The sequence below is a fragment of the Anolis carolinensis genome, chromosome 2 (genome assembly GCF_035594765.1).
Source record: "Anolis carolinensis isolate JA03-04 chromosome 2, rAnoCar3.1.pri, whole genome shotgun sequence".
NCBI classification, from domain to species: domain Eukaryota; kingdom Metazoa; phylum Chordata; class Lepidosauria; order Squamata; family Dactyloidae; genus Anolis; species Anolis carolinensis.
Genome location: NC_085842.1, coordinates 214,225,999 through 214,252,100, shown reverse-complemented (window position 1 = coordinate 214,252,100; position 26,102 = coordinate 214,225,999). Strand labels below are relative to the sequence as shown.

Genomic DNA, 26,102 nt, shown 5'->3' with positions numbered 1-26,102 from the left:
AGTGCTGAGCTGCTGAACTTGCAGACCAAAAGGTACCAGGTTCAAATCCCGGAAGCGGAATGAGCACCCACTGTTAGCCCCAGCTCCTGCCAACCTAGGAGTTCAAAAACATGCCAATGTGAGTAGATCAATAGGTACCGCTCCGGCGGGAAGGTAACGGCGCTCCATGCAGTCATGCCGGCCACATGACCTTGGAGGTGTCTACGGACAATGCCGGCTCTTCGGCTTAGAAATGGAGATGAACACCAACACCCAGTGTCAGTCACGACTGGACTTAACGTCAGGGGAAAACCTTTACCTACCTTAGAGCCTTCAACTGTTGATCTGACAAGGACAATCTCAATCCTCTCGATTAATTTCCAATTTTTCACCTGTGTATAAAATGTTATAGTTTCTTGCTGCACCTCAATCTTCCCCACTTTTTCCTGGGCTTACTCCAGTTCTCGCAAACCGAGTTAAAAGTGTAATAACAGTTTACACTCGATCAACTAGTTGGGGGAGAGGATGGGTGAGAAAGAAAGGTTTGTCTAAACAGCCCTTCTCCCACTATCTTGTCCTATTTACCTGTCATAGCTGAGTCTTTCTGGCGTATATGCATGAGAGAAGAGAAGGAGAAATATGTCTATTTGTCTTGCATGCATAGACGTAATTTCAAGAATGTTTGAAGGCAGGAGTAACAACAACATTGTTCTGAATTTTTTTCATGTGAGAATGATAATGTTAGGAACCCAGTAGGGACATAGTTCTCAACCTGTGGGTCCCCAGATGTTTTGGCCTTCAACTCCCAGAAATCCTAACAGCTGGTAAACTGGCTGGGATTTCTGGGAGCTGTAGGCCAAAACACATGAGGACCCATAGGTTGAAAACCAATGCAGAAGGAGCTCCTTTTGGATTGTAATCCATAATGACCGTAGACACCTCCAAGGTCATGTGGCCGGCATGACTGCATGGAGCTATTGATCTATTCACATTTGCATGTTTTTGAAGCTGCATTAATTCTACAGTGTGGAAGCAGCCTGAAGCAGCAGTCTTGCCAGTGAAAGTACGAAACAAGGGTATGAAATAAGGGGTTAGATTAAAGGGAATAGAGTTAAGCAGAAAGGACAGTATTCCCCACATTTTTATCAAAGCTGATGAAGTTTTAGCTATGAATTGAACATTTCAGAAATATGCACATCTTAGAAGCAGCATTAATGGGATTGGATTGCTGCTTAACAGATAAAACTTGAATGGGTTGAATTTTATTCTTCAAAGGGATTTCTTTTCGAGATGTAGGATGCCATCAACAAAGCCCCAGAAATGAATTTCCACAAACCACACACTTCCAAACTCTTTCTACTGCATGCCATTTGCAAAGCACGTGGTTCTACTTATGAGCCATTTTGGTTTTCACTTCCATCTTTCATAATCCATTTGAATATTTTATAAATCCATTCTACTTGAGTGTCTTGATGTAACGCCAAATCCATACTTCCTGCAACTTCACGAATACCATATTGATCCTGGAAATCAAGTTTTCCAACTTCTTGATTGCCAAGGATTAGTGTGAAATAATTTTGAAATGATCTGGCACAGAACAAAACATTCAATTCAAGGCAGTCTTGTAAAAATGCTTGTGCATGTCTTAGTATAAAAGCACTGGCTGAACTGTGCTAGAAAGAGCCGCAGTGGCGCAATGGGTTAAACCCTTGTGCCAGCTGAACTGCTGACCTGAAGATTGGTTGTTCAAATCTGTGAGATGAGGTGAGCTCCTGTCTGTCAGCCTCAGCTTCCCATGCGGGGGCATGAGAGAAGCCTCCCACAGAATGGTAACATCTGGGTGTCCCCTGGGCAACTTCTTTATAGATGGCCGATTCTCTCACACCAGAAGCAACTTGCAGCATGTTCTCAATTCGCTTCTGACACAATAAAACAACAATGAGTAAGGACACTTCAAGTCACTCAAATGATATAGTTGGAAATAGCAACCTTCTACAAGCCTCCTATACTAGTTATTCGTTATGTGTATAATTGAGATTGCTTATTATATTGTATGTAAATATATATTGGTGTGCAGTTTTCCCCTTAACTCTATGTTGTTTCAGGTTGTGGGGGGGGGGGGGGGACTTTCCAAAAGTTATTACTGCCCACACTGGGGGATATTTGACTCTTCAGTGTGCACTTTTAACATTTATTCTGTTATAGCACTAGATTTATTTATTTATTTATTTATTTGCCATATTCGAAGCCATACAACCATATCTGGCAAGTAAAACAGATTAAAACAACTAATAACATTTCCACATTAAAATGATTAAAATCACATAATCCAATATCATAGTCCAGGCCATTTCCAGTTATCATTGCACCATTCCACATTCATGTATTGTACTGATAAATTAACCAAAGGCTTGGTCCCACATCCATTTATTTACCATATTGATATCCCGCCTTTCTCTATCCCAGAGGGGGATTCAAGGCGGCTTACAAATGGTACTACTATAGTGCCTTGGACATAAAAACATGAAGTAAGATTAAAATTAAAATTAATACATACATAAAACATAATTAAAATACATTCCAATGTTAAGACACATCATCCAAAAGCAAGGTCTAATTTGATTGTGTTTAAATCATGTAATGTTACTTTCAGTTTATGAAGCTTTTTCTTTTCTTTTTTGTCACTTTGGGTTCCACTCCAGAAGACAGATGATGAATAAATGAAATAAAAATACTGTAAATGGTAGTTTATCGGGGTGTGAGATTGCTGGGTTGCATCTCCCAGCCTGCCTTGCCACAAACCACATCATCTATGGCTGTTGAGAGTTGTAGTCCACCAATATCTAAAGGGCTGCTGTGCCTGAATTTCTAGGTAACGGGCTGTTAAGGAAAGGATGACGGGAGTTTAGGGTCATCAGTTTGGATTTTAATATGCAACTGAGTGCACTTGCCAATATCCTCTACACAGAAGTTGAAGAGGAAACCTTTTCTCTTCTGCTTTGGGACACTATATAGTTTTATACATTGTGAGGTCCTCGTGATACTGTTAAATCAATATTAGCCTATAGGTACACCCCTCTCACCACATTATAGACACACCCTTCCTCACTGGAGCAGCCTGCATTGTAGTGGTGATGGTAGAAAAACAGGTCACTTTGTATACACCAGCCAGCCAATCAACAAATCTATGGCACAAGCATTTCGGCTTAATTGTCATTGACATATCAATTTATTTATAAGCTTGCCCTTGGCAATGTTTATTGACAGCCAACAAAAATATCTTATTGTTTTACAAAGCCATTGCCCCTCCTAGACCTTTGCACATCCAGGGGTGGGAATTTTGTGGCCATGTGGATGTTGTTGGACTGCATCACCCAGAAGTCCTAGCCAGCATAGCCAATGGTAAAATATTATGTAGCTGTAGTCCATCAACATCCAAAGAGATGCATGATTTCTACCCCTGGTTTGGATGGAGTCAAGGCTTTCCAGTTATTGTGTTGAAATGAAGTTCTTGTCTAGCTTCCTAACTGGAATACCTCTGAATTGCCCAATTCTCTCCCTTGTGGCACAGTGTGTTAAAGCGCTGAGCTGCTGAACTTGCGGACCAAAAGGTCCCAGATTCAAATCCCGGGAGCGGAATGAGCGCCCGCTGTTAGCCCCAGCTCCTGCCAACCTAGCAGTTGAAAAACATGCAAATGTGAGTAGATCAATAGGTACTGCTCTGGCGGGAAGGTAACGGCGCTCCATTCAGTCATGCCAGCCACATGTCTTTGGAGGTGTCTATGGACAACGCCAGCTCTTCGGCTTAGAAATGGAGATGAGCACCAACCCCCAGATTTGGTCACGACTGGACCAACGTCAGGGGAAACCTTTACCTTTTACCTCTCTCTTGACTTATTTCTTGACTGCCTAGGCCAGTGGTTCTCAACCTGTGGGTCCCCAGATATTTTAGCCTTCAACTCCCAGAAATCCTAACAGCTGGTAAACTGGCTGGGATTTCGGGGAGTTGTAGTCCAAAACAGCTAGGGACCCACAAGTTGAGAACCACTAGTCTAGGAGAAATGGGATCTTGAAAAAATATTTTGTGGGCCCCTATGTGCTTATTCCATGAGCTTTTGTGTTCCCAAAAGTGTTCCTTAGCATTTGTGTCCTGCAAGCAGTTGCCTCCATACTATAAGTGATAAAATCCCTGTGCATATATCTTACCATATTAGTGAGGCAGGCTCTAGCCCAATCATCTTTTTGACATCAAGTTTTTAATTGGGAGGAATAAAAGTATATGATGGAGCACCCAGATACTGTATGCTATGCTTCTTTTGTCTGACCTCTGTGAATCTTGACCAACCTTTCACCAGAGTACCAAATCTGATGTGTTCCCCCAGGCAGGAACCAGCCAGACTTTGAAGCTGCAAGGCTTTTCGATGCTAATCAAAGTGATTAATTGAAACATTCACACGTGCCTCCAACAGACAAGAGTTTTTCTCTCACCCTGGACCTTCCACAGATATATAAACGTTACATGCCTAGTTTCCAACAGACCTCAATAGCCTCTGAGGATGCCTGCCATAGATGTGAGCGAAATGTCAGGAGAGAATGCTTCTGGAACATGGCCATACAGCCCAGAAAACTCACAGCAACCCACTATCAAATCTGAGTTTGTTGACTAGAGTTCATTGTCCACCCAAGGTATCATTTGGAGTTTGTTGGAGGAAGGGGCAGCGTGGCATTCTTGCTAGGCTTGAATCAATAGACCTGTCACTGTCTTGTTTTTTTGAATCTGAGTACCAAGAAAGCCATTTTTCCAGATACCAAACTTACATCATTTTTATCCCTCTGCATGCATTCAAATCCTCTATAAAGCTTCAAATGTGATCAGGGTAGTAGGTTTGTGCATTTGTATGGAATCACTCATCATTTCTGTTTGTTTAATTCGTATGGCCCCATTTCCATTTCCATCTGCTGCTTACGAAAATGGGCTTTTACATCCAAGGTCCAAAAAAACCTAAAAAAATATCAGGCCTTGGACAGCAAAGTGCCAGGCCCTGCGAGCCGGGCCTACAAGCCATCGAGCGCTCGATGCTCGTAGGCTCTGGCTGCCAGGCCTACCGTCAAGCGCTTGACCATAGGCCTGGCTCACAGGGCCTACAAGCATTGAGTGCTTGATGTCTCCTAGGGCCGGCTCGCAGGTCCTATAGGCGAGTGCAGAGCGCTCGATGCTTGTAGGCCCTGTGAGCTGGCTCATAGGCCTGACTTGCAGGGCCTATAATGGAGCATTTGGCGCTCAACTGTAGGCCCTGTGAACCTCGATAGCTCATTGGCCTGGCTTGCAGGGGCTACAATCGAGCGTTTGGCGCTGAACTGTAGGCCCTGTGAGCTGGGCCTATGAGACATCGAGTGCCTGGCGCATGGCTGAAGGCCCTGCAAGCTACGGCCTACAGCCAAGCGATGAAAATCAGCCAACCAAACAGCTACCTTTCCCCTCTGCCTTTCATTTCACTGTTTTTTTGTTCCTGTGGGGTTGTACTGTTCCCTGCAATCTGAATGGACAAAACAGTGCAAAACAACGAAAGAAACTGATGAAACAGGCTTTGAGCCCAACCATACAGGACAGTGATCTGGCTCTGTGCCCCTTCCGTTGTTCTTGTTGCCCCCTGTGTACACAGTAGGTATGTCCAAAAAATCGTTTTGAATCTTATATCGGATTGTTATCGGATTGTTCTCGCGTTTTGATACACGTTCCGAGACATTGTCTCATGGCGCAACTGGCAATGTAATTTGAATCATCGTTGGCCCATTCTCTAATTGTCTCTTAATATTTCGTTAATTTTTTCCCCCCAAATTTTTTAAAAATATATTTTTTTAAAAAAAATTAATTTTTTTTTGTTTCTGCAACCTTAGCGCAGCCTAACATGGCTGCCGTTCCCCGGGCAATCAGAAGCTTCCACGATGGACGCAAAGGTGGGGGCTAGGGTCCTCTGCATCCACGTGGAAGATTGGCATAAAAGCCCATTGCGTAGCCTAGGCGAGCCATTCTGGGATGGGTTTCGCGCGGAGAGGGTGGTGGTCTGCAGTGCAAACGGAGAGCAAGCAGGCCTGTCTTGAGGGAGAGAGGGTGAAGGGGTCAGTTCTGGCTGTTCCGACAGAGGGGTTTGGGTTTGGGTTTGGGTTAGGCTTTTGTTGCTGGTTCCTTCTCTTGGGAATGACTGAGTGTGTTAATTTTGGGTAATTGAAGGCATTGGCTTGAGGCTTGTGGGATCACACAGCCAGAGACACCATTGATTTCCAGTGCCCTTCTTGCTTAAAAATATAACAAGGGAATTTCTAGTTTTCAAAGTTTCTTTGCACACCTTGTCAGAGCATTGCTTGGCGTAGTCACTGGTCCATTTCACAGTGATAAAAACCCAATTGAACAGGAAATAAGACTTTCAAACCAGGAACAGATTTCTTCAAATATTAAAAAATAGTGTATTATAAAAAGTTATTAAAATTTGCCAAAAATCGTAGGATACAGGAAACGTTCTGCAATTTGTTGAGCTAAGAGTGTTGAATGTGTTCTCCCACTGTACCAAATTTGATGAGGATAGCTCCAGAAATGAGGGTGGGAGAGCCCTGTAAAATTTTCCCCTGGGTGCCGTTTTTTTTTTTTTGCGATTGCACATGCGCACCCGCCATTTTAGAAACATTAAGAATCATTACGAATTTTCAGAAATATCCGTAATTTTTGGGTGAAAAAATCAGAAATAGTTTCTATTTTGAAGTGCTGGCACCCCCTACTTTAGAAATGAGAATTGAAACATTTTTTTCATTGATCGGACATGCCTAGTACACAGGAAATTCTCTGCAAATAGAAACATCTTCTTTGTTAAGATTTAGAACCTGGATTTTACAATCTTGAGGACAGGATAAAGAAATAAGGCGGCTTTCTTTTCCATACAGCTGCCTTCCATATGTACGGGAACTGGGGCGGGGTTGGAAATGGATGCTGACACACTCAGTTCCACTCTATTTCTAGTACACAGGACCTACACACAAGGAAATGGCTTTCCTCTTTATCTCCTGAATTTCAAGAAGCAGTCACAAAATCTGGTCTGAGTTTAGTATGAAGGGTCATATCTTAGCAGCAAATTACATTATGGAGGAATGCCTTTCAGGCAACACCCAGATGAGTTAGACTAAACAGAAGGAACTGTTTAAACATTAGCTATTGATGATGTACAGACGGCAGCATGCCCAGAAATGTAAACCAGCAGCCTCCAAGGCAAATGTGCATCTGAGTATTCATCTACCCAGAACAATTACTCAGCTCTGAGATCTCAGCTAATAAGTCGTTAAAACCAATTCAAAGACTGCTACTTTAACACAAAACTGAACGCGGATGTCAAGCGTAACTAAAATGACAAAAGTACATTGTCGTTTCAACCATAGTGTTAGTCATGAAGATCATTTGACACCATGAAGGCAGCTGCAACACATTCCAAGTGTTATAAATGTTTTGAAAACAGATTCTGTGTTCTGAGAGATACACTCTGGAAAGTGTTTCAGCCTGAACTTCTTCCATACTTAGAAGTGTGATGTTTTCCTTCGGAGCATTTAGCCCACCCAGCGAGTTCATGCTATTCATCACATAGGACCCAGAAACCATTCCCATATTAAACATGCACGAGTGCCGGGAAATGGGGGTACAGTGGATCCCTCAGCTGGGACATTAAGTCCACTTCGCCTTAAGCTGGATCTACACTGCGATATCAAATTCAGGTTAATTGCTTTGGACTTGATTATATGGCCGTGTAGACTCATACAATCTAGTCCAAGGCAGACAATGTGTATTATCTGCTTTGATAATCTGGAATATATGCAGGGCCGGCCCAACACGGAGGCCACTGAGGCGGCCGCTTCGGGCGCAGGTCCCCGGGGGCGCCGTCAAGCTTCCCCCCCCAGCGGGGACCATGGGCTCGCTCGCCGGCGAACAGGAAGGCCTGTTCGGCGACGAGCGAGCTCTCCCGCTGCACGAGAGGCGGGGTCAGGGTGAGCAGAGCGGGAGGTGGGGCCAGGGTTGGCCCCGCCTCCCGCGCTGCTCACCCTGGCTCGGCTGGGGTTGCCCAGCCGGCCAGGCTGCAGAACAAGTCCCTCCAGGCCTCGGTTGCTGCGGCCTGGAGGGACTTTCCAGCTGCTTCCTTGCCAGCTGGGCAGGGTGCGCAGGGCAGGAGGCGGGGTACCATCAGGGTGGTGCCCGGCCTCCTGCCCAGCGCGCCCTGGCCCCGCCTCCCATGCTGCATGAGAGGAGGGGTCAGGGTGAGCAGCGCGGGAGGCGGGGCCAGGGTTGGCCCTGCCTCCCGTGCTGCTCGCCCTGTCCCTGCTGGCGTTGCCCAGCTGGCCAGGATGCAGAGGGAGTCCCTCCAGGCCGTGGTTGCCGCGGCCTGGAGGGACTTTCCCGCCGCATTCTAGCCAGCTGGGCAGGGTGCGCGGGGCAGGAGGCGGGGTCCCATCAGGGCGGTGCCCCGCCTCCCACCCAGCCGCCCTGGCCCCGCCTCCCATGCTGCATGAGAGGAGGGGTCAGGGTGAGCAGCGCGGGAGGCGGGGCCAGGGTTGGCCCTGCCTCCCGTGCTGCTCGCCCTGTCCCGGCTGGCGTTGCCCAGCTGGCCAGGATGCAGAGGGAGTCCCTCCAGGCCGCGGTTGCCGCGGCCTGGAGGGACTTTCCCGCCGCTTTCTAGCCAGCTGGGCAGGGTGCGCGGGGCAGGAGGCGGGGTCCCATCAGGGCGGTGCCCCGCCTCCCACCCAGCCGCCCTGGCCCCGCCTCCCATGCTGCGCGAGAGGAGGGGTCAGGGTGAGCAGCGCGGGAGGCGGGGCCAGGGTTGGCCCTGCCTCCCGTGCTGCTCGCCCTGTCCCGACTGGCGTTGCCCAGCTGGCCAGGATGCAGAGGGAGTCCCTCCAGGCCGCGGTTGCCGCGGCCTGGAGGGACTTTCCCGCCGCTTTTTAGCCAGCTGGGCAGGGTGCGCGGGGCAGGAGGCGGGGTCCCATCAGGGCGGTGCCCCGCCTCCCACCCAGCCGCCCTGGCCCCGCCTCCCATGCTGCGCGAGAGGCGGGCTCAGGGCGAGCAGCACGGGAGGCGGGGCCAGAGCATGGGAGGCGGGGCCAGGGCGTGGCAGGCGGGGCCTCCCGCGGCACATGGCCACGCCTCCCGCAGCGCGGGGGCGCAATTCCCCCCCCCCCCCGCTTAACATGAAAAATTATCTCGGGCCGGCCCTAAATATATGGCAGTGTAGATCCAGCCTTAGAATTGCAACACGTAGATCCCACAATATCTGCTTTGAACTGGGTTATCTGAGTCCACATTCAGATAATGTAGAATTTTCTGCCCTGATATTCTGGGATATAGGCCTGTGTGGAAGGGCCCTGTGTGTGGCATATGAATAAATACATATTACAATCCTTAGACTGATAAAACAGCCAAGCATACATCTACACTGTAAGATTCCCAGGCTACATTTGGTAATCATCCTTTTAAACTGACGTATTTGAACTTGCCTTGGCCCCAGGCTATATGGCAGTTCTGATGCACCTGGATTGGGTTTCAACTGTATTTCCCAACATATCATGCATAGTTCTAGGATTAACACAACTGCCCACTCATTTCTTATCTACTTCTTAGTACAGTACAGTGTAGCTGAAAAAAAAAAACCCTCTCTTTGCTCATTTTCATCATCACACCAAGAAAGGAAGGAAAGAAGAGGTACACTGTAAAATTAATGGAGTTTGCCACCACTTTATTTGCCATAGTTTTATGCTGTTGAACCGTGAAAGGTGCAATTTGGTGAGGCATTAGCACTCTGAAGGTGAGAAGGCTAAAATGACTGGAAAACCTCAGCTCCTATGATTCCACAGCTCTGAGTCATGGCAGTTAAAGGGGTGCCAGACTGCACTCATTCTACCCAGTGGTTCTCAACTTGTGGGTCCCCAGATGTTTTGGCCTTCAACTCCCAGAAACCCTAACAGCTGGAAAACTGGCTGGGATTTCTGGGAGTTGTAGGCCAAAACACCTGGGGACCCACAGGTTGAGAACCACTGAGCTAGAGGTTCCTAGAAAGGTGTTATCACAAGTAAAGATTGTGAGGATTTGTAAAAGAGGCTCCATGATGTGGTGATTTAATTGGAAAGGGCATGTGTCGACAGCTGATTGGCTGAGTTAGTCAGGGGGAAGAATTCTGATTGGCTGCTGTCTCTAGCTTGGTGCTGAGGCAAACGGTTTTAACTGCCACTTTCATCTCAGAGAGGGAGGAAAAGGCTACCATACTCCCCGAAGCCTGATTATTTATAAGGCAAATGAGGAATATTTAAAGGGACTGTTTTTTTCTCCATGTTCTCTGTGTGAATTTAGAAAGACTGTTATATATTTTGTTGCACTGTTTGAATTTTTGAACTGAAGTAAAGATTTGTTATTTGTTGCACAAGCTGAGTGACATTTTATTATACTGTAGGGTGTATCTTGATTCAGAAACAGTGGTAAAGCTTCTATTTATTTATTTCTACAATGTACAACAAAAATTAGTATTTTTAATCAGCAGTTTTTTTACTTTCGTGGGGGGTCTTGTACCCCTACCTCAGAAAATATAGAGGATTGACACTAGTTTATGCAAGTACTGTATATTATTGCTTTATGGAGTCAAAGCTAAAGGATGAGCCCTTGGTGATGCAGCAGATTAAACTGCTAAGCTGCTGAACTTGCTGATTGAAAGGTCAGTGGTTGGAATCCAGGGAGCAGGTGAGTTCCTGCTATCAGCCCCAGCTTCTGCCAACCTAACAGTTTGAAAACATGCAAATGTGAGTAGATCAATAGAGTAGATCCCGCTCTGGCGGGAAGGTAACAGCACATGACTTTGGAGGCGTCTATGGACAATAGAAATAGAAATAGAGATGAGACCAACCTCCAGAGTTGGACACGACTAGACTTAATGTCAGGGGAAAAACTTTACCTTGACTAAGAGATATCAGCTCCCTGTCTCTAGCGAAATTCCAGCAGTATGTGCAACAGAAGAGAGAGAGACGGGAGCAGGAATATAGGAAAATGTGAGGCATGAATAACAATGGTTGAATGGGAGAAAACAGTCAGTTAATTTGCTTTAACTGAGCAAAAGGGAAGAAAGGTTTATACTATTATGACTTTGCTTTGTTACAGACAGTATAAAATGAAGCACTGTCCCAACATGTCCAGAAATCTCTTCCGTTCCTGAGTACAACAAAGCAAAACATAAACCAGGGATCCTCGTCTTATGTCTTCTGTACAAGCACTCCACTCCTACCTTTGTCTTTCAGAATAATATATGAATAATATATCCAGGGCTGCCTCCATTCAGCTGCACTCGGCAGACTCCCAAGGGAATGAGGGGGAAGAGAGGAAATCCTACTGGTGCCCTGGGACTGAACCGTTGGCGCATTAGAAAAAGAGAGAAATTCTCCACTGTTGTAAAGATATCAGTTGATATTAGCACATGCACCATTTATTGTAACAGCTCTTGGGTGCCATTGCGAGTTCAGATAACAGTGATGACTATTTACTTTGGAGGTGTTACTGAGGCAGCTGTTCCCAGGCTAACTTGCCAAATCCATCATCACTCCAGAGTTTGGGAGTTGCGTTAATTGAAGCCACTCCCAGCTAGTGTGAAGAAGTAGAAAAATCATTACAGATTTTGGTTTCTTTTGTAGCCACTGCCTCTTTCATGTTAGCTTAGCTGAAAATATCTTAGATCAAATGGATAGAAAGGCATGCACGTGTGTGCGTTTCCTTAGGCATAAAGAGAGATACTTATCAGTATCAAAGTCAGACTCATCCATGCCATATTTGTGATTTCGATGTGTAGTCGTGAAAGCTTGACAGTAAATACAAGTGAGCAAGAGAGATCAAATCATTTGAAATATGGTGCCAGCGGAGTGGTTTACCGATACCACTGACTGCTAAAATGACAAATGAATGTGTTGCAAAGCAAATCTGTCTCTAGAAGCCTTTGGACATATAATGAGATGTGATTCACTGGAAAGGATGGTGACTCTTGTAAAGTGGTATGTAGTAGGAAACATTGCAGGTCTATAGACTTAGGACCTAATCACATGCAAGTCCTCCCCCCCCCCCTCATTTCCACATACAGTAGAGTCTCACTTATCCAAGCCTCGCTTATCCAAGCTTCTGGATAATCCAAGCCATTTTTGTAGTCAATGTTTTCAATATATCGTGATATTTTGGTGTTAAATTCATAAATACAGTAATTACTACATAACATTACTGTGTATTGAACTACTTTTTCTGTCAAATTTGTTGTCTAACATGATGTTTTGGTGCTTAATTTGTAAAATCATAACCTAATTTGATGTTTAATAGGCTTTTCCTTAATCCCTCCTTATTATCCAAGATATTCGCTTATCCAAGCTTCTGCCGGCCCGTTTAGCTTGGATAAGTGAGACTCTACTGTACTTCTAAATCAGTTCATAGGTGAACCAACATGGATCGCATCATACAACACAAAGGGACTTCCACCTTTCGCCCATACTAGCACCCACCCTGTCCATCTTCCATAAAGATCTAAAGAAGTGGATGTTCTACCGTGCTTTTAACTAGGCAATCCCCTAGATAACTTGGCCCCAATTAGGACATAAAGTCTTGGGCTGACACTTTACTACTTTTCTCAACCCAAAGATACTATGCCTCATGTTACATTGTCCTCCATCCCTAATTTTGTCTTCCGACTTACGCACTATATCCATCAGTCCTATCCTCAAAATTGATTTGCACCAGTCCACGCACCCATGCCCAGAAACGGATTGTTATTTCAGGTTCATTGATTGTTGGTTCAATGGTTACCTTATACTCTGTTATAATGTTGTTGTTTTTATTCTGCTTTATGGTATTGTTTATGTATCTCAGTGTGTTATTTTAATTATGTTGATCGGGCTCGTCCCCAAGTCCCTTTGGGGAGATGGAGGCATGGTACAAAAATAAAGTTTATTACTATTATTATTATTATCAACACAACGACGTTGTATGGCACAGCAAACAAGATAGATATGCTGGATTTCGTTTCGCAAAACCACAAGTCGAACACTTCCCAAGTGTCTAGGACTGTGTGATGTATTTTCGGATGATGCGTGCAGATCCCAGTAGGGTGGCCTTTTGCAGCTGGCAGATCGTGATTTTGTCAATGTCTATTGTTTCCAAATGCCAGCTGAGATCTTTTGGCACGGCACCCAGTGTGCCCATCACCACCGGGACCACCTGTACTGGTTTCTGCCAGAGTCTTTGAAGTTCAATCTTGAGGTCCTGATAGCGGCTGAGTTTTTCCTGTTGTTTTTCATCTATGCGACTGTCACCTGGGATGGCAACATCAATGATCCAAACCTTGTTCTTTTCCACAACTGTGATGTCTGGTGTGTTGTGTTCCAGAACTTTGTCAGTCTGGATTCGGAAGTCTCACAGTATCTTTGCGTGCTCATTTTCCAATACTTTTGCAGGTTTGTGATTCCACCAGTTCTTTACTGCTGGCAGGTGGTACTTGAGGCATAAGTTCCAATGAATCCTTTGGGCCACATAGTTGTGCCTCTGTTTGTAGTCTGTCTGTGCGATTTTCTTACAGCAGCTGAGGATATGATCAATGGTTTCGTCGGTTTCCTTGCACAGTCTGCATTTTGGGTCATCAGCTGATTTTTCGATCTTGGCCTTAATTGCGTTTGTTCTGATGGCTTGCTCCTGGGCTGCAAGGATCAGGCCTTCTGTCTCCTTCTTCAGGGTCCCATTCATGAGCCACAGCCAGGTCTTCTCCTTATCAGCTTTTCCTTCAATTTTGTCAAGGAACTTTCCATGCAGTGTTTTGTTGTGCCCGCTGTCAGCTCTAGTTTTTTTTTTTTTTTCCCCGTGTCAGGAGCAACCGGAGTTGCTTCTGGAGTGAGAGAATTGGCCGACTGCAAGGACGTTGCCCAGGGGACGCCCGGATGTTTTGATGTTTTTACCATCCTTGTGGGAGGCTTCTCTCATGTCCCCGCATGGAGCTGGAGCTGATAGAGGGAGCTCATCCACACTCTCCCCAGGTGGGATTCGAACCTGGCAGCTTTCAGGTCAGCAACCCAACCTTCAAGTCACTTAGTCCACTACGCCATCTGGGGGCTCCTACCTCTAGTTTGTAGTGCGGTTTTCTTGTTCTGGTTTTTTGTCTGCTGTGTTTTGAGGGGTTTCTGATTTTTGACTTCAATCAAAGCAGGTTCTTCACTTTGCTTTACATATTCTGCCAGGGCATGTTCTTCCTCTTTGACTGCTTGTTTGACTTGCAAGAGTCCTCTGCCCCCTGATCTTCTAGGCAGATACAGCCGGTCAACATCACTGCGAGGGTGCAGTGAATGATGAATGGTCATGAGTTTTCTTGTTTTTCTGTCCAAATTGTCCAGTTCCGCCTGTGTCCAATTTATAATGCCAGCAGTATATCTTATGACAGGTATGGCCCAGGTGTTTATGGCCTTGATGGTGTTGCCTCCATTGAGTTTGCTTATTATTATTATTATTATTATTATTATTATTATTATTATTATTATGCTTTGTCTGTGAATTGTCTCTGAAGTGTTGGTAAATGGGCAAAACTGGGGCTGGCTAGTAAGCTTCTAATGAGCTCCCGATGCGCGTAGAAACAGGAAAGCAATAGGAAACATGTGGAACGGGATCTGACAAATTTGCCCATGTTGAATCGCTTCAGTGTTGTGGAGTAATGGGCATTCCTATGGGTGGTCTCCTATCGATCATTGACATTTCTTGCCCCAAATCCTGCTTCATGAGCCTGGCATGATCATTTTTAAATTAATTTAATCATTAGGAATGCCACAATTTCAAGGTTTCACCACTTTGTGAGTTGCTGTGAGTTTTCCAGGCTGAATGGTCATGTTCCAGAAGCATTATTTCATGACATTTCACCACTTAGTTTTTCCTGTCATTTCTCCTTCATAGTAAGCTTGGCTTTCTTTAGGCATTGCACTACTGCTAGCTTTTTAACTTAGAATCATAGAATCATAGAATAGTAGAGTTGGAAGAGACCTCACGGGCCATCCAGTCCAACCCACTGCCAAGAAGCAGGAAATCACATTCAAAGCACCCCCAACAGATGGCCATCCAGCCTCTGCTTAAAAGCCCACAGTCCGGGGGAGAGAGTTCCACTGCCGAACAGCCTTCACAGTGAGAAACTTTGTTTTAATTTTGTATTTTTCCAACTACAGTAGGTTCTAGTACCTAGTAGGTTTGGCATTCCACAATTGGGAGCAAGGAGATTGGAATGGAAAGGAAAGGAGCCCATACAAAGAATATTGTCTGCCTTAAGAACGAGGTCTTCTGTCTCCTTGAGAGTAAGGAGATTGGGAGACAAAGCAAAGCAGCCCAGAGAAGTGGTATCTGCCTTAAAAACAATGGCTTTTGTCTCTTCTATGGATGGTTAAGCTAGAGACGGTAGGAGGTGATCTTGTGAGCTGTGGGTAAGTAAATTCTCCGTCTTCTTTAAAGATGGAATAATACTCAAAGAAGACAATTCTGCACACACACAAACATGATTTCTTCTACTTTCCCTATTTTCCCCAGATCTGTCTGATGAAATCTCAAACCAAGGAAACCACAGCCCTATGCCTCCAAGGGCTATCAATGACAGAGGGCTTATCACACCAGCCTGTTGTTTTGTGGTAATTCTGTCCTTTAAGCAAAGAACATACTGTTATTGCCTTAGGTAAGGTAAAGGTTTTCCCCTGACATTAAGTTTAGTTGTATCCAACTCTGGGGGGTGGTGCATATCTCTATTTCTAAGCCGAAGAGCCGGCATTGTCCGTAGACACCTCCAAGATCATTTGGCTGGCATGATTGCATGGAGCGCAGTTACCTTCCCGCCATTGAGCTACTCACATTTGCATGTTTTCAAAATGCTAGGTTGGCAGAAGCTGGGGCTAACCGCGGAAGCTCACCCCACTCCTCACATTCGAACCACTGACCTTTCGGTCAGCAGGTTCATCAGCTCAGCGGTTTAATCCGCTGCACCACCAGGGGCTGTTATTGCCTTACCCAGCACATTTGAGCTGTATTTTTTATTTTCCCTAATCCCTACCCATTTTCCTTCATCTTGGCCTATTTGGCAACAATGCGCAGCTGTGGAAAGGGGTGACCGGCTGGTTGAGGACACAAGCGGAAGAGTTTGGTGGGGAGGAGTTGCCAAGCTCATTCATCGTTATAAGTGCCTAGATTTGAATAGCGACTATGTTGAGAAGTGGTATTTGGGTGTGGCTTTCAACTACATATGGTAAATGTTTTTTCCTATACTTTGTTCATTTTTAATTCCAAAACGTAATCTACTTTCTGGATAACCCTCGTAATACTTAAACAGGAGGAAGTACCTCCAAATGAAGGGAAAGGGGATGAGTGTGCCTATCGGGATGAGGTGAATCATCCCAATACTTTCCTTGCACTCTCATGGTGCAGGGAAATAATCTGGTTCTTAACATCAACAAGACCAAGGAGCTCACAGTGGATTACAGAAAGAACCAACCAGAAATCCAGCCCTTGGTCATAAATTGAGACCAAGTGGAGCAGGTGGCAAGGTTTAAGTTCCTAGGTGCCACTGTTAAGGAGGGTCTGACCTGGGGCACTCATACGGCAGCGTTGGTTAAGAGTGCCCAGCAGAGACTGTACTACCTGAGACTTCTAAGGACCCAACAACTGAATGAAAAACTGCTGGTGACTTTCTACTGCTGTGCTATAGAGAGTGTCCTAACCTACTGCATCTGCACAAGGTTTGGTAGCTGCACAGTGGCAGATAGGAAGGCGCTTCAAAGGGTCACCACTTCTGCACAGAGGATAAGTGGTTGCCCTCTCCCCTCTTTGGAAAAACTATAAGTCCTGCAGCCTTAAGAAAGCTCAAAACACACACAGACCAAGAGATAGCTTTTATCCTAGAGCTGTAACTATATTGAATTCCATGGTTTCACATTGATGCGGCATTGGGGGTTGTTCGGTGGAGGTTGTTCAGTGGAGGAATGGATGTGTTGTTTATGTGATGTGTGCTGGGGAAAGCATTTAATTTTGTTGTACAATGACAATAAAGTTATTCTATTCTATTTAGGCCAGTTTGTCTCCAGAAACATACTCATAAGCATTGGAACATGTTAAAAATTGTCCTACGTTAAATTGGACCGATGATTCATCTAGTTCAGCCAATAGTTGGGTTTCTAAACATTCCCTTAAGATGCCAGACCTTGAACCTGAGACCTTCTGCCTAGAAAGCATGCAGGCATCTTATCACGGAGCTATGGCCCTGTTCAAAGCAGCACACTTCCTAGGGAGCAAGTCTGTAAGATCAGTGTGGTTTGCTGCTGTTCAGCTCCACTTCTCATTATTAGAAGACTAAGGCCAGACAGAAAAGTAATCTACTGTATTCTTATATACAGTAGAGTCCCACTTATCCAACATAAACGGACTGGTAGAAAGTTGGATAAGCGAAAATGTTAGATAATAAGGAGGGATTAAGGAAAAGCCTATTAAATGTCAAACTACATTATTATTTTACAAATTAAGCATTAAAAAATCATGTTTTACAACAAATTGACAGAAAAGCCAGTCCAAAACATTGTAACATTATGTAGTAATTACTGTATTTATGAATTTAGCATCAAAACATCTCAATATATTGAAAGCATTGACTACAAAAACATTGGCAACTAATAAATTGACTACAAATAAAGATAAAATTGCATAAAATGAACTTACAGTAGCAACATTGTCAGAAATTAAATCCATAAAAAGTTCAATCCTTGCTGCCTAGAGAAACAGCTGTGGATCAGGGCAGGAGGCAAGCTGCGTTGGATAATCCAGAACGTTGGATAATTGAGACTCTACTGTACTTCCAAGATGAGGAATGTGATCTCCTTTTTGTTGTATATATTCTATTAATGAGTGAATGTGGGACCAATGCTGAATTTACAATTCCGCTAGAGGCAAATATAATCAGGATACTAGATGATGAAATGCAATTGTAGTGTATGGTGAGGTTTTGTTGGAAGTGCGGCTGTATAAGGAGAAAAAAGCTGCACAGACACTAATTTTATTACAAATATTAAACAATCAGGATTCTTTTTGTCATCTGTTCACTCTACTCAGAAATTCAAGGCACAGTCATTTAGCTTGAAAACATACTGGTTTAATTTAAAATTCATTTCTAATCATGATCAGAATTCTTATAATCTCTGAAAGCAAAAATAAAGAGACAACCTAGAAACAGGCTTGAATCGAAACACTGCTGCTAATCCTGTTAAGGTCTTCACTGCCAGGAAGAGGGAGTGACTGAACAGTATCTACTTTTTCATCATTTCTAAATCTCTGCCTTGAGTTGCACAGGCATGTTCAACATTTCCAAGCATGTCCTTTGCTTGACCAAAATACAATTTTTACATGGGGATAGGAATTGTAATAGATGGTTTTGATAGAGGACATGTTCCTTATTTATACAAATACAAGGGCCTTTGCTCGCTGGAAGAGCACTTACAGTACTTTGGTCTGGCAAAGATCCTCATCCAGAAACCACACACACACACACACACACACACACACACACACACACACACACACACACAGAGAGAGAGAGAGAGAGAGAGAGAGAGAACATTGCACTTCACTTTTTTCTAACCTTGGGAAAAGAGGTATCATCACAGCATTACTGTGCATAGTAACAGAATCAGAAAGTGGGAAGGTATCAGATGCCTTGCTGAAATCTACCACCAAATAAATTTGAGAGGTAGCAATTCAACTACTCCTTAAAAGCCTCCAATGAAGGAGAACTCAGCAACTTCCAAGGGAGTTTATTGCTTATTAACAGCTCTTGCCATAAGGACATTCCTCATTATATCTCATTTTTTGTACAGTACGATCCCCATAGCCATGAGGGATACATTCCCAGAGTTAATATGGAAATGCAAAACCATGCAAAATAGTGAACTCGATTGAAATGAAAGTCTCCTGGCCCAATAATACCACAGAGTCATGCTGGAGGAACTAGAAAATGCCTAGAGATGATGTATGTTGAGCAAATTAAACCATCTACTGGTCCAGTAGATACAGAGTTTGTACTGTTTCTTGATTCTATTGATTCTGGTCTGGTTCTACCACAGTGGAATAAAGTTTTCTTTCACGTTCATTTCTCTCATTCTTATTTCACAGCAAACTCATCACAATTTTATCCAGTCGTAAAATTTATCCAAAATTTACAGAATCAGAACTGCCATTTGACCAAGATTTGAGCTATTTTCCACCATTCCAGTGATAATCTCCACCAGCACCAATTTTATTATGTCTTTGGCCCCTTCCACATGGCTGAATAAAATCCCACCTTATCTGTTCTGAACTGGAATATATGGCAGTGTGGACTGAGATAACCCAGTTAAAAGCAGATATTGTGGGATTTTCTGCCTTGATATTTTGGGTTTATATGGCTATGTAGAAGGGCGCTTTGAGCCCTGAGAGTGGGGAAAATGAGAAACTCATAGCTTCTGAATCAAGTACTGTTAGTGAAAAATGCTCATTGACAAAGGTGATGGACTATCCAGAAAGGGAGGGAAGGGGAAAAGAAAATGTGACAGCACCTAACTTGCTTGGACATGAATGTTGAAATATTTCTTTGTAAGTACTGTACCTGGAAACTGGCCAGATTTTGTACTCCTCACTCTGCTGAGTCAAGCTTGCTCTCTGATTATCTTTTAGATCTTGTTCTGTTCACCATACACTCACCCATCTTTAGATTCCCAGTCTGGATGAAAATGCAGAAGATGTTGTTAAGTAAAACAGATCATACTGCTCATTTTATATCCTTGGAGTTCTGCCAGCTGCTTCCTTCTGATAGAAACAGGAAATGAAAATCCCTCCCATTATTTCCTAGTATTGGCCAATCCTGGGCAAGCAGATTAACTAGGCTCAGAATTTGGAAGCATTAACTTGCACTGGGGTGCGAACTGTGTAAACTTTCAGATACCGGACTTCAAGTCCCATGGTTCAACAGAGGCAATGGGGGAAAAGTCTGGGAAATTCAGTTCAAAAATTCCTGGAGGCTGCCTGATTCCTGCCTCTGGTCTGTATATCAACTATTCTAAAGATGCATGCTTCTCCATGTGTCTGCTACTCCAGTTCCCATAATCCTAGGCCGTTGTCCATGCTGGTTGGGCTGAAGAGGCGCTGCAGACAACTGGAAGACATCATAGTCACTCTACAGTGTGGCTCCAAATTCTAGCATGTCTGGATTCTTAGTATAGTTGGCTCTCTGTATCCATTGATTATGCACCCATGGATTCAACCATCCTTAATACTCAAAATATATAAAAAAAAAAGAAGCAAAAAATCAAACTTTGATTTTGCCATTTCATATGACATTTATAATTATACTGTGCTATTGCATATAATCTATATATATAAAAGAGTGATGGCATCAGGGCAGCGGACAAAACAACAAAACTACAGGCCCCCCAACCTCGAAATTTGACAACACAACCCATCATCCACAGCTCTAGGTTGATACAACAAAAAGAAAAGAAAAATAAAGTCCTAATTAGAGGGAGAGGAATAATTGTTTTTATCCAATTGCTGCCAGTTACAAGGCTAAGTTCCACCCACTTAGTCTCCTAGCAACCTACTCAGCCCAGGGGACAGGCACAAGAGTTTGGAGAGACCCCTAAGGGCCATCCAGCCCAACCCTTTCTACTATGCAGCAGGACACAATCCAAGCATTCACAACACATGGACAACGTATAAATACTATACAATACTACACAAGGACATAGACCCCCCTCTACCCTCACCACTTTCACAGTACACAAACAACCAAATGCATGCTAAACATAAAGACAACCATACAACAGACATTCAATACCACCAGTACCTCAACAATTTCTCACCAACACCACCAGACAACGCCACAGCAACGCGTGGCTGGGCACAGCTAGTGGAGCTATAATGTGAGATCCTAAACTGAACATAGTAGTTTTCCTGCTTCCATTCATTCTATTATTTAGAACTTTCCCATGGCGGAAGTCCATTCACATTAGCAGGTGGCTTTCCAGGCCCCTCCCAGAATGAATGAAATTTAGGATGTATCTACCCTGTAGAGAAGACATGGGCAAACTTCAGCACTCTAAGTGTTTTGGACTTCAACTCCCAGAAACCCCAGCCAGTTTACCGACTGTTAAGCATTGTGGGAGTTGAAGTCCAAAACACCAGGAGGGTCAAAGTTTGCCCATGCCTGCTTTACAGGGTAGATACAGGCCAAATTTCATTCATTCTGGAAGGGGCCTGGAGAGCCATCTACTTATGTCAGTGGACTTCAGTCATGGAGAAGTTTTCAATAACGTTGGAACTGGTTTAGAGGCTGGGTTTTGGCTTGGGTTTTTTTTTTTTTTTTTTTGGTGGGGGGGCAACATCAGCAGAGGCGAGGCCAAGGCAGAGAGAGGGCCCCTCCCTCTTTTCCAGCTCAAGGGGCGTGTCCAGGGAGGCGCGCTGACGTGTCAAGGGGGCGGGGCTTCTCCCCTCCGCTGCAGCCTCGTCCTCTTCGCTCTCTGAGGAGAAAGGATGCTCGGCGGAGGTGAGGAGGACGGGGCTTCTTTCTCCCCTCCCGACGCCCCGGCAAGGGCCGCTGCCTCTTCCCCTCATGGCGACTGAGCCCTTGTCCAGAGAGACGCCCGGCGTTGGCGGCCCTCCTCCGCTCCTCCCTCCCCATCCTCCTCCTCCTCCCTCGGACTGATGCGGCGGCGTTGCCATGGCCCAGACGGAGCGCCCGGAGGAGGCCGTCTGGAGAGAGGAGTCCGCTCTGCGCGCCAGGAAGGAGGAGGTGGCGGCGGAGGCGGTGGGCGAGGTGGCGGGCAAGGCTCCTCCGCCGACGGAGGGGCTTGTCCCGCCGCAGCCTCCCGCGTCCCGCTTGTCCTCGCTGGCGCTGGTGGGGCGCGGCCTGGAGGAGCTGCCGGAGGGCCTGTGCGCGGCCGTGGGCGGCGAGCTGAGCGCGCTCTCGCTGCGGCGCAACCGCCTCGCGCAGCTGCCCCCTCCGTCCGCGCTCCGCCACTTGGTCCGCCTGTCCGAGCTGGACCTCAGCCACAACCGCCTGCGGGGCCTGCGCGACGAGGGCCGGGCCCTTGCCCTGCTGGGCGGGCAGCTGCGCAAGCTCAACCTCAGCCACAACCAGCTGGGCGCCGAGAGCGAGGGCGCGCTCCCGGCAGGGCTGGCTCACCTGCGCTGCCTGGAGGAGCTGGACCTCAGCTTCAACCGCCTCAGGCGCCTCCCAGAGAGATCCCTGGCGCCTCTGCAGCGCCTGCGCGCCCTCGACGTGGACCACAACCAGCTGGGCGCCTTCCCCAATGCCCTGCTCTCTTTGGGTGCCCTGGAGGAGCTGGACTGCTCTGGCAACCGCCTCCTCCGCGCCTTGCCCGAAGGCATCTCCGCTTTGCACCGCCTCAAGGTGCTTTGGCTCAGTGGCACCGGCCTGGAAGCGCTCCCCGAAGGCCTGTGTCGCTTGGCTGCCCTGGAGAGCCTCATGCTGGATGGGAACCGCCTTGTTGCCCTCCCGGCCGGCTTTGGCGGCCTCCAACGCCTCAAGATGCTCAACCTCTCTTCCAATTTGTTGTCCGATTTTCCCGCCGCTATTCTGGCCCTTCCCGGTTTGGAGGAACTCTACCTGAGCCGCAACCAGCTCTCCCTGCTCCCCGGCGGAGTGAGCCAGCTGCAGCAACTGCGTACCCTGTGGCTGGATAACAACCGGCTACGCTTCCTGCCGGACGCTGTTGTCCAGCTGCGGCAGCTGGAGGAGTTGGTACTGCAGGGCAACCAGATCGCTATCCTACCAGAGGGATTTGGACAACTAAGCCGGGTCAGCCTCTGGAAGATCAAGGACAACCCCTTGATCCAGCCCCCTTACGAGGTCTGCATGAAGGGCATCCCCTACATCGCAGCCTACCAAAAGGAGCTGGCTCACTCTCGGCCCGCCCTGAAGCCCCGGCTCAAGCTGGTCCTCATGGGGCTCAAGAATGCCGGGAAAACCTTGCTTCGGAAGTGCCTCATGGAGGAGGAAGAGGAGAGCGAGGAGCTGGGAACTGGGAGGGAACTGGGGAAAGGCAGGGGCTGTTTCATGCCGTCCCTGAGAGACCCGCCTCAACCTCTGCCCCCCAAAGCACAGCTGAACCGCCGTCCCATTGTGGAGCAGCCAGAGCCGTCACCAATGCCCTCTTTGTCCCCTAAATGTCTCCTTTCTGCTGAGGAGCAGGATGCACTCTCTGATGACTCTCCACGGTGCCCGTCCCCCAAAATGAATGGGGACATGTGCTTAGGGCGTTACCCTCTGCCGCAGCCCCTTGCAACCCCAGTTCCGCATGCAGCTGGACTGCCAAAAGGCAGCAAGGGCATCGAGGTGGCGGATTGGACCGCTGATGCTAAGCGGGGCCTGACTTTCATTGTGTATGAGCTGGCGGGAGACCCCAGCTACGATGTCATCCAGCCCTTTTTTCTCTCCCCCGGAGCCCTCTATGTGCTAGCGGTGAACCTGAGCACCTACGCGCCCCAGTGTTTTTATCCTTCAGTGGGCTACTTCCTGCACTGGCTGGGGGCCAAGGTGCCCCACGCTGTGGTGTGCATGGTGGGCACCCATGCGGATTTGTGTGCTGAGCGCGAGGTGGAAGAAAAGTGCTTGGATATCCACCGCCAGATTGCCTGGCAGGAGAAGTGTGACTATGAGGGCCTTCAAGCTTTGGCCCAGCAGGTGGACGAAGCCCTGGGGCAGGATTTTGACTTGCGCTGCTCCAGCCCGCACGTAGCCTTCTATGGGGTGTCGGATAAGAACCTCCGGCGCAAGAAAGCTCAGTTCCAGTACCTGCTCAATCACCGGCCTCAGATCCTCTCCCCGGTGCTGCCTGTGAGCTGCTGGGATTGCTGCCAGGTCCGACGCTTGCGAGAGAAGCTCCTCTCAGTGGCAGAGCACCGGGATATCTTTCCCAACCTGCACCGGGTGCTGCCAAGGTCCTGGCAGGTGCTGGAGGAATTGCACTTCCAGCCACGGGCTCAGCAGCTGTGGTTGACCTGGTGGGACTCGGCTAGGCTGGGCCTGCAGGCAGGCCTGACGGAGGACCGTCTCCAGAGTGCCCTCTCCTATTTGCACGAGAGTGGCAAGCTGCTGTACTTTGAGGAGCACCTCACCCTGCGGGAGTATGTCTTCCACAACTTGCCCCGGCTCATTGACATCCTCAACGTTTTCTGCCAGCGCGATGCCACGGTCTTGCTCCAGAAGCTGCTCACCAATACCCATGTCGATGAACTGAAGGCCAACCAACTCCACCACTACGTAGAAGGATTCTTGCTCCATGGACTCCTTCCGGCCCACATTATTCGCTTGCTTCTCAAGCCCCACATCCAGAGCAGAGAGGACCTGCAGCTCATCCTCGAACTGTTGGAAAAGATGGGGCTCTGCTACTGTGTCAATAAGCCCAAGTGCAAGCCCTTAAATGGAGCCACAGCGTGGTACAAGTTCCCCTGCTATGTGAAGAATGAGATGCCCCATGCTGAGGCCTGGATCAATGGGACCAACCTGGGTGGACAGTCTTTTGTGGCTGAGCAGCTGGAGATTGAGTACAGCTTTCCTTTCATTTTCCCACCTGGGCTGTTTGCCCGCTACAGTGTCCAGATTAACAGTCATGTGGTTCAGCGGTCCGATGGGAAATACCAGATTTATGCCTATCGGGGAAAGGTGCCTGTGGTGGTGAGTTACAGGCCAGCCAAAGGCACCCAGCATCCAGAAACTCTGTCGATTGCTAGTCATGCATCCCTACCAAATATATGGACAGCTTGGCAAGCCATAACCCCACTAGTGGAAGAACTGAATGTACTGCTTCAAGAATGGCCAGGCCTGTACTATACTGTGCATGTCCTCTGTTCCAAGTGCCTTAAAAGAGGGTCACCCCGCCCACACACCTTTCCGGGTAAGGAACCTTTTAATAGTTAGCTATAATGAGTGTTTGTAACTGGGTGCACAAGGAATACAGATGTATAAGGAACTGGCAGCTTCCCCTATATATATGCAAGTGCCTCATAAAATGGTGGGTACATGAATACTGTAGTCAACCATTTTGCCACACTACAAGTGTAACATCCTATTTGGCAAAATTATGCAAACAAAACAAGGAGCCCCCGGTGGCACAATGAGTTAAACCCTTGTGTTGGAAGGAGAGCAGGTGAGCTCCCTCTGTCAGCTCCAGCTCCCCATGCGGGGAGATGACAGAAGCCTCCTACAGGATGGTAAAATATCAAACATCCGGGCGTCCCCTGGGCAACGTCTTTGCAGACGGCCAGTTCTCTCACACCAGAAGCAACTTGCAATTTCTCAAGTAACTTCTGACATGAAAAAAAATGTAAACAATCTCAAACTGACAATCAGAAAAATTATTTCAAGAGAAATGTGGTCATTGGTTGTGATGAGCACTTCCTAGTTCACCAAGTTTTTGATCAGGTGTAGAGATGGGGTACAGTTCTCCTTACTGCTATGTAGGATCGTTTTACCATTTCACTTGCACTAGATATGTAGTAAAATTCTCATTTCAGTAACAATTCAAATCAGGCAGGATTTCTTTATAGCTTGATCAGTAGTGTTTCCCTGCCAAGAGGAGCTTCTTCTTCACACTGGATGCAGGTATTGGGTAGTTTGTGCTAGAAAATGGCTGTCAGTCTCTCCCCACAGAGAACTGTGATACTCTGGGATAATTTGGTCATCTTTTTCAAACAATTATGTGCAGACTGAGGGACTTCATATCTTGTTTGTATTTAAATAATTTTTTACTCTTCAGCAGGAAGTGTTTTGAGTTAATCTGTATCTTTTGTGCTTCTGTAGCATATATTGATGTATGAAAGAAGTAGAATGACTGGGTGTGTCTTTGTTTAGCTGTGCAGGCTCCTCTGCATGTTTCCATGCACACAGTTCATGATTATCTTTATTAGAACTGTGTGTTTTTGCTGACTAGCGTTAAATGCTTTTACAACATTTAACTAACTGTATGTGTGCTCATTATGTTATTTCTTTCAATCTTAACGGGCCTGCAAAAGTTGCAGTGTATCTGCC

At 46.5% G+C, this 26,102-nt stretch overlaps 1 protein-coding gene across 1 annotated transcript in view; it reads left to right on the top strand.

The window, feature by feature from the left end:
• Positions 1-21,514: 21,514 nt before the first annotated feature.
• The window catches only part of mfhas1 (multifunctional ROCO family signaling regulator 1), a 49,373-nt gene continuing 44,785 nt past the window's right edge, over positions 21,515-26,102 (top strand). The window contains exon 1 of the mRNA XM_008116636.3: positions 21,515-24,969. Within this exon, the coding sequence (XP_008114843.2) occupies positions 21,771-24,969 (3,199 nt within the window). The 5' untranslated portion in view covers positions 21,515-21,770. The remainder of the gene's footprint in view (positions 24,970-26,102) is intronic.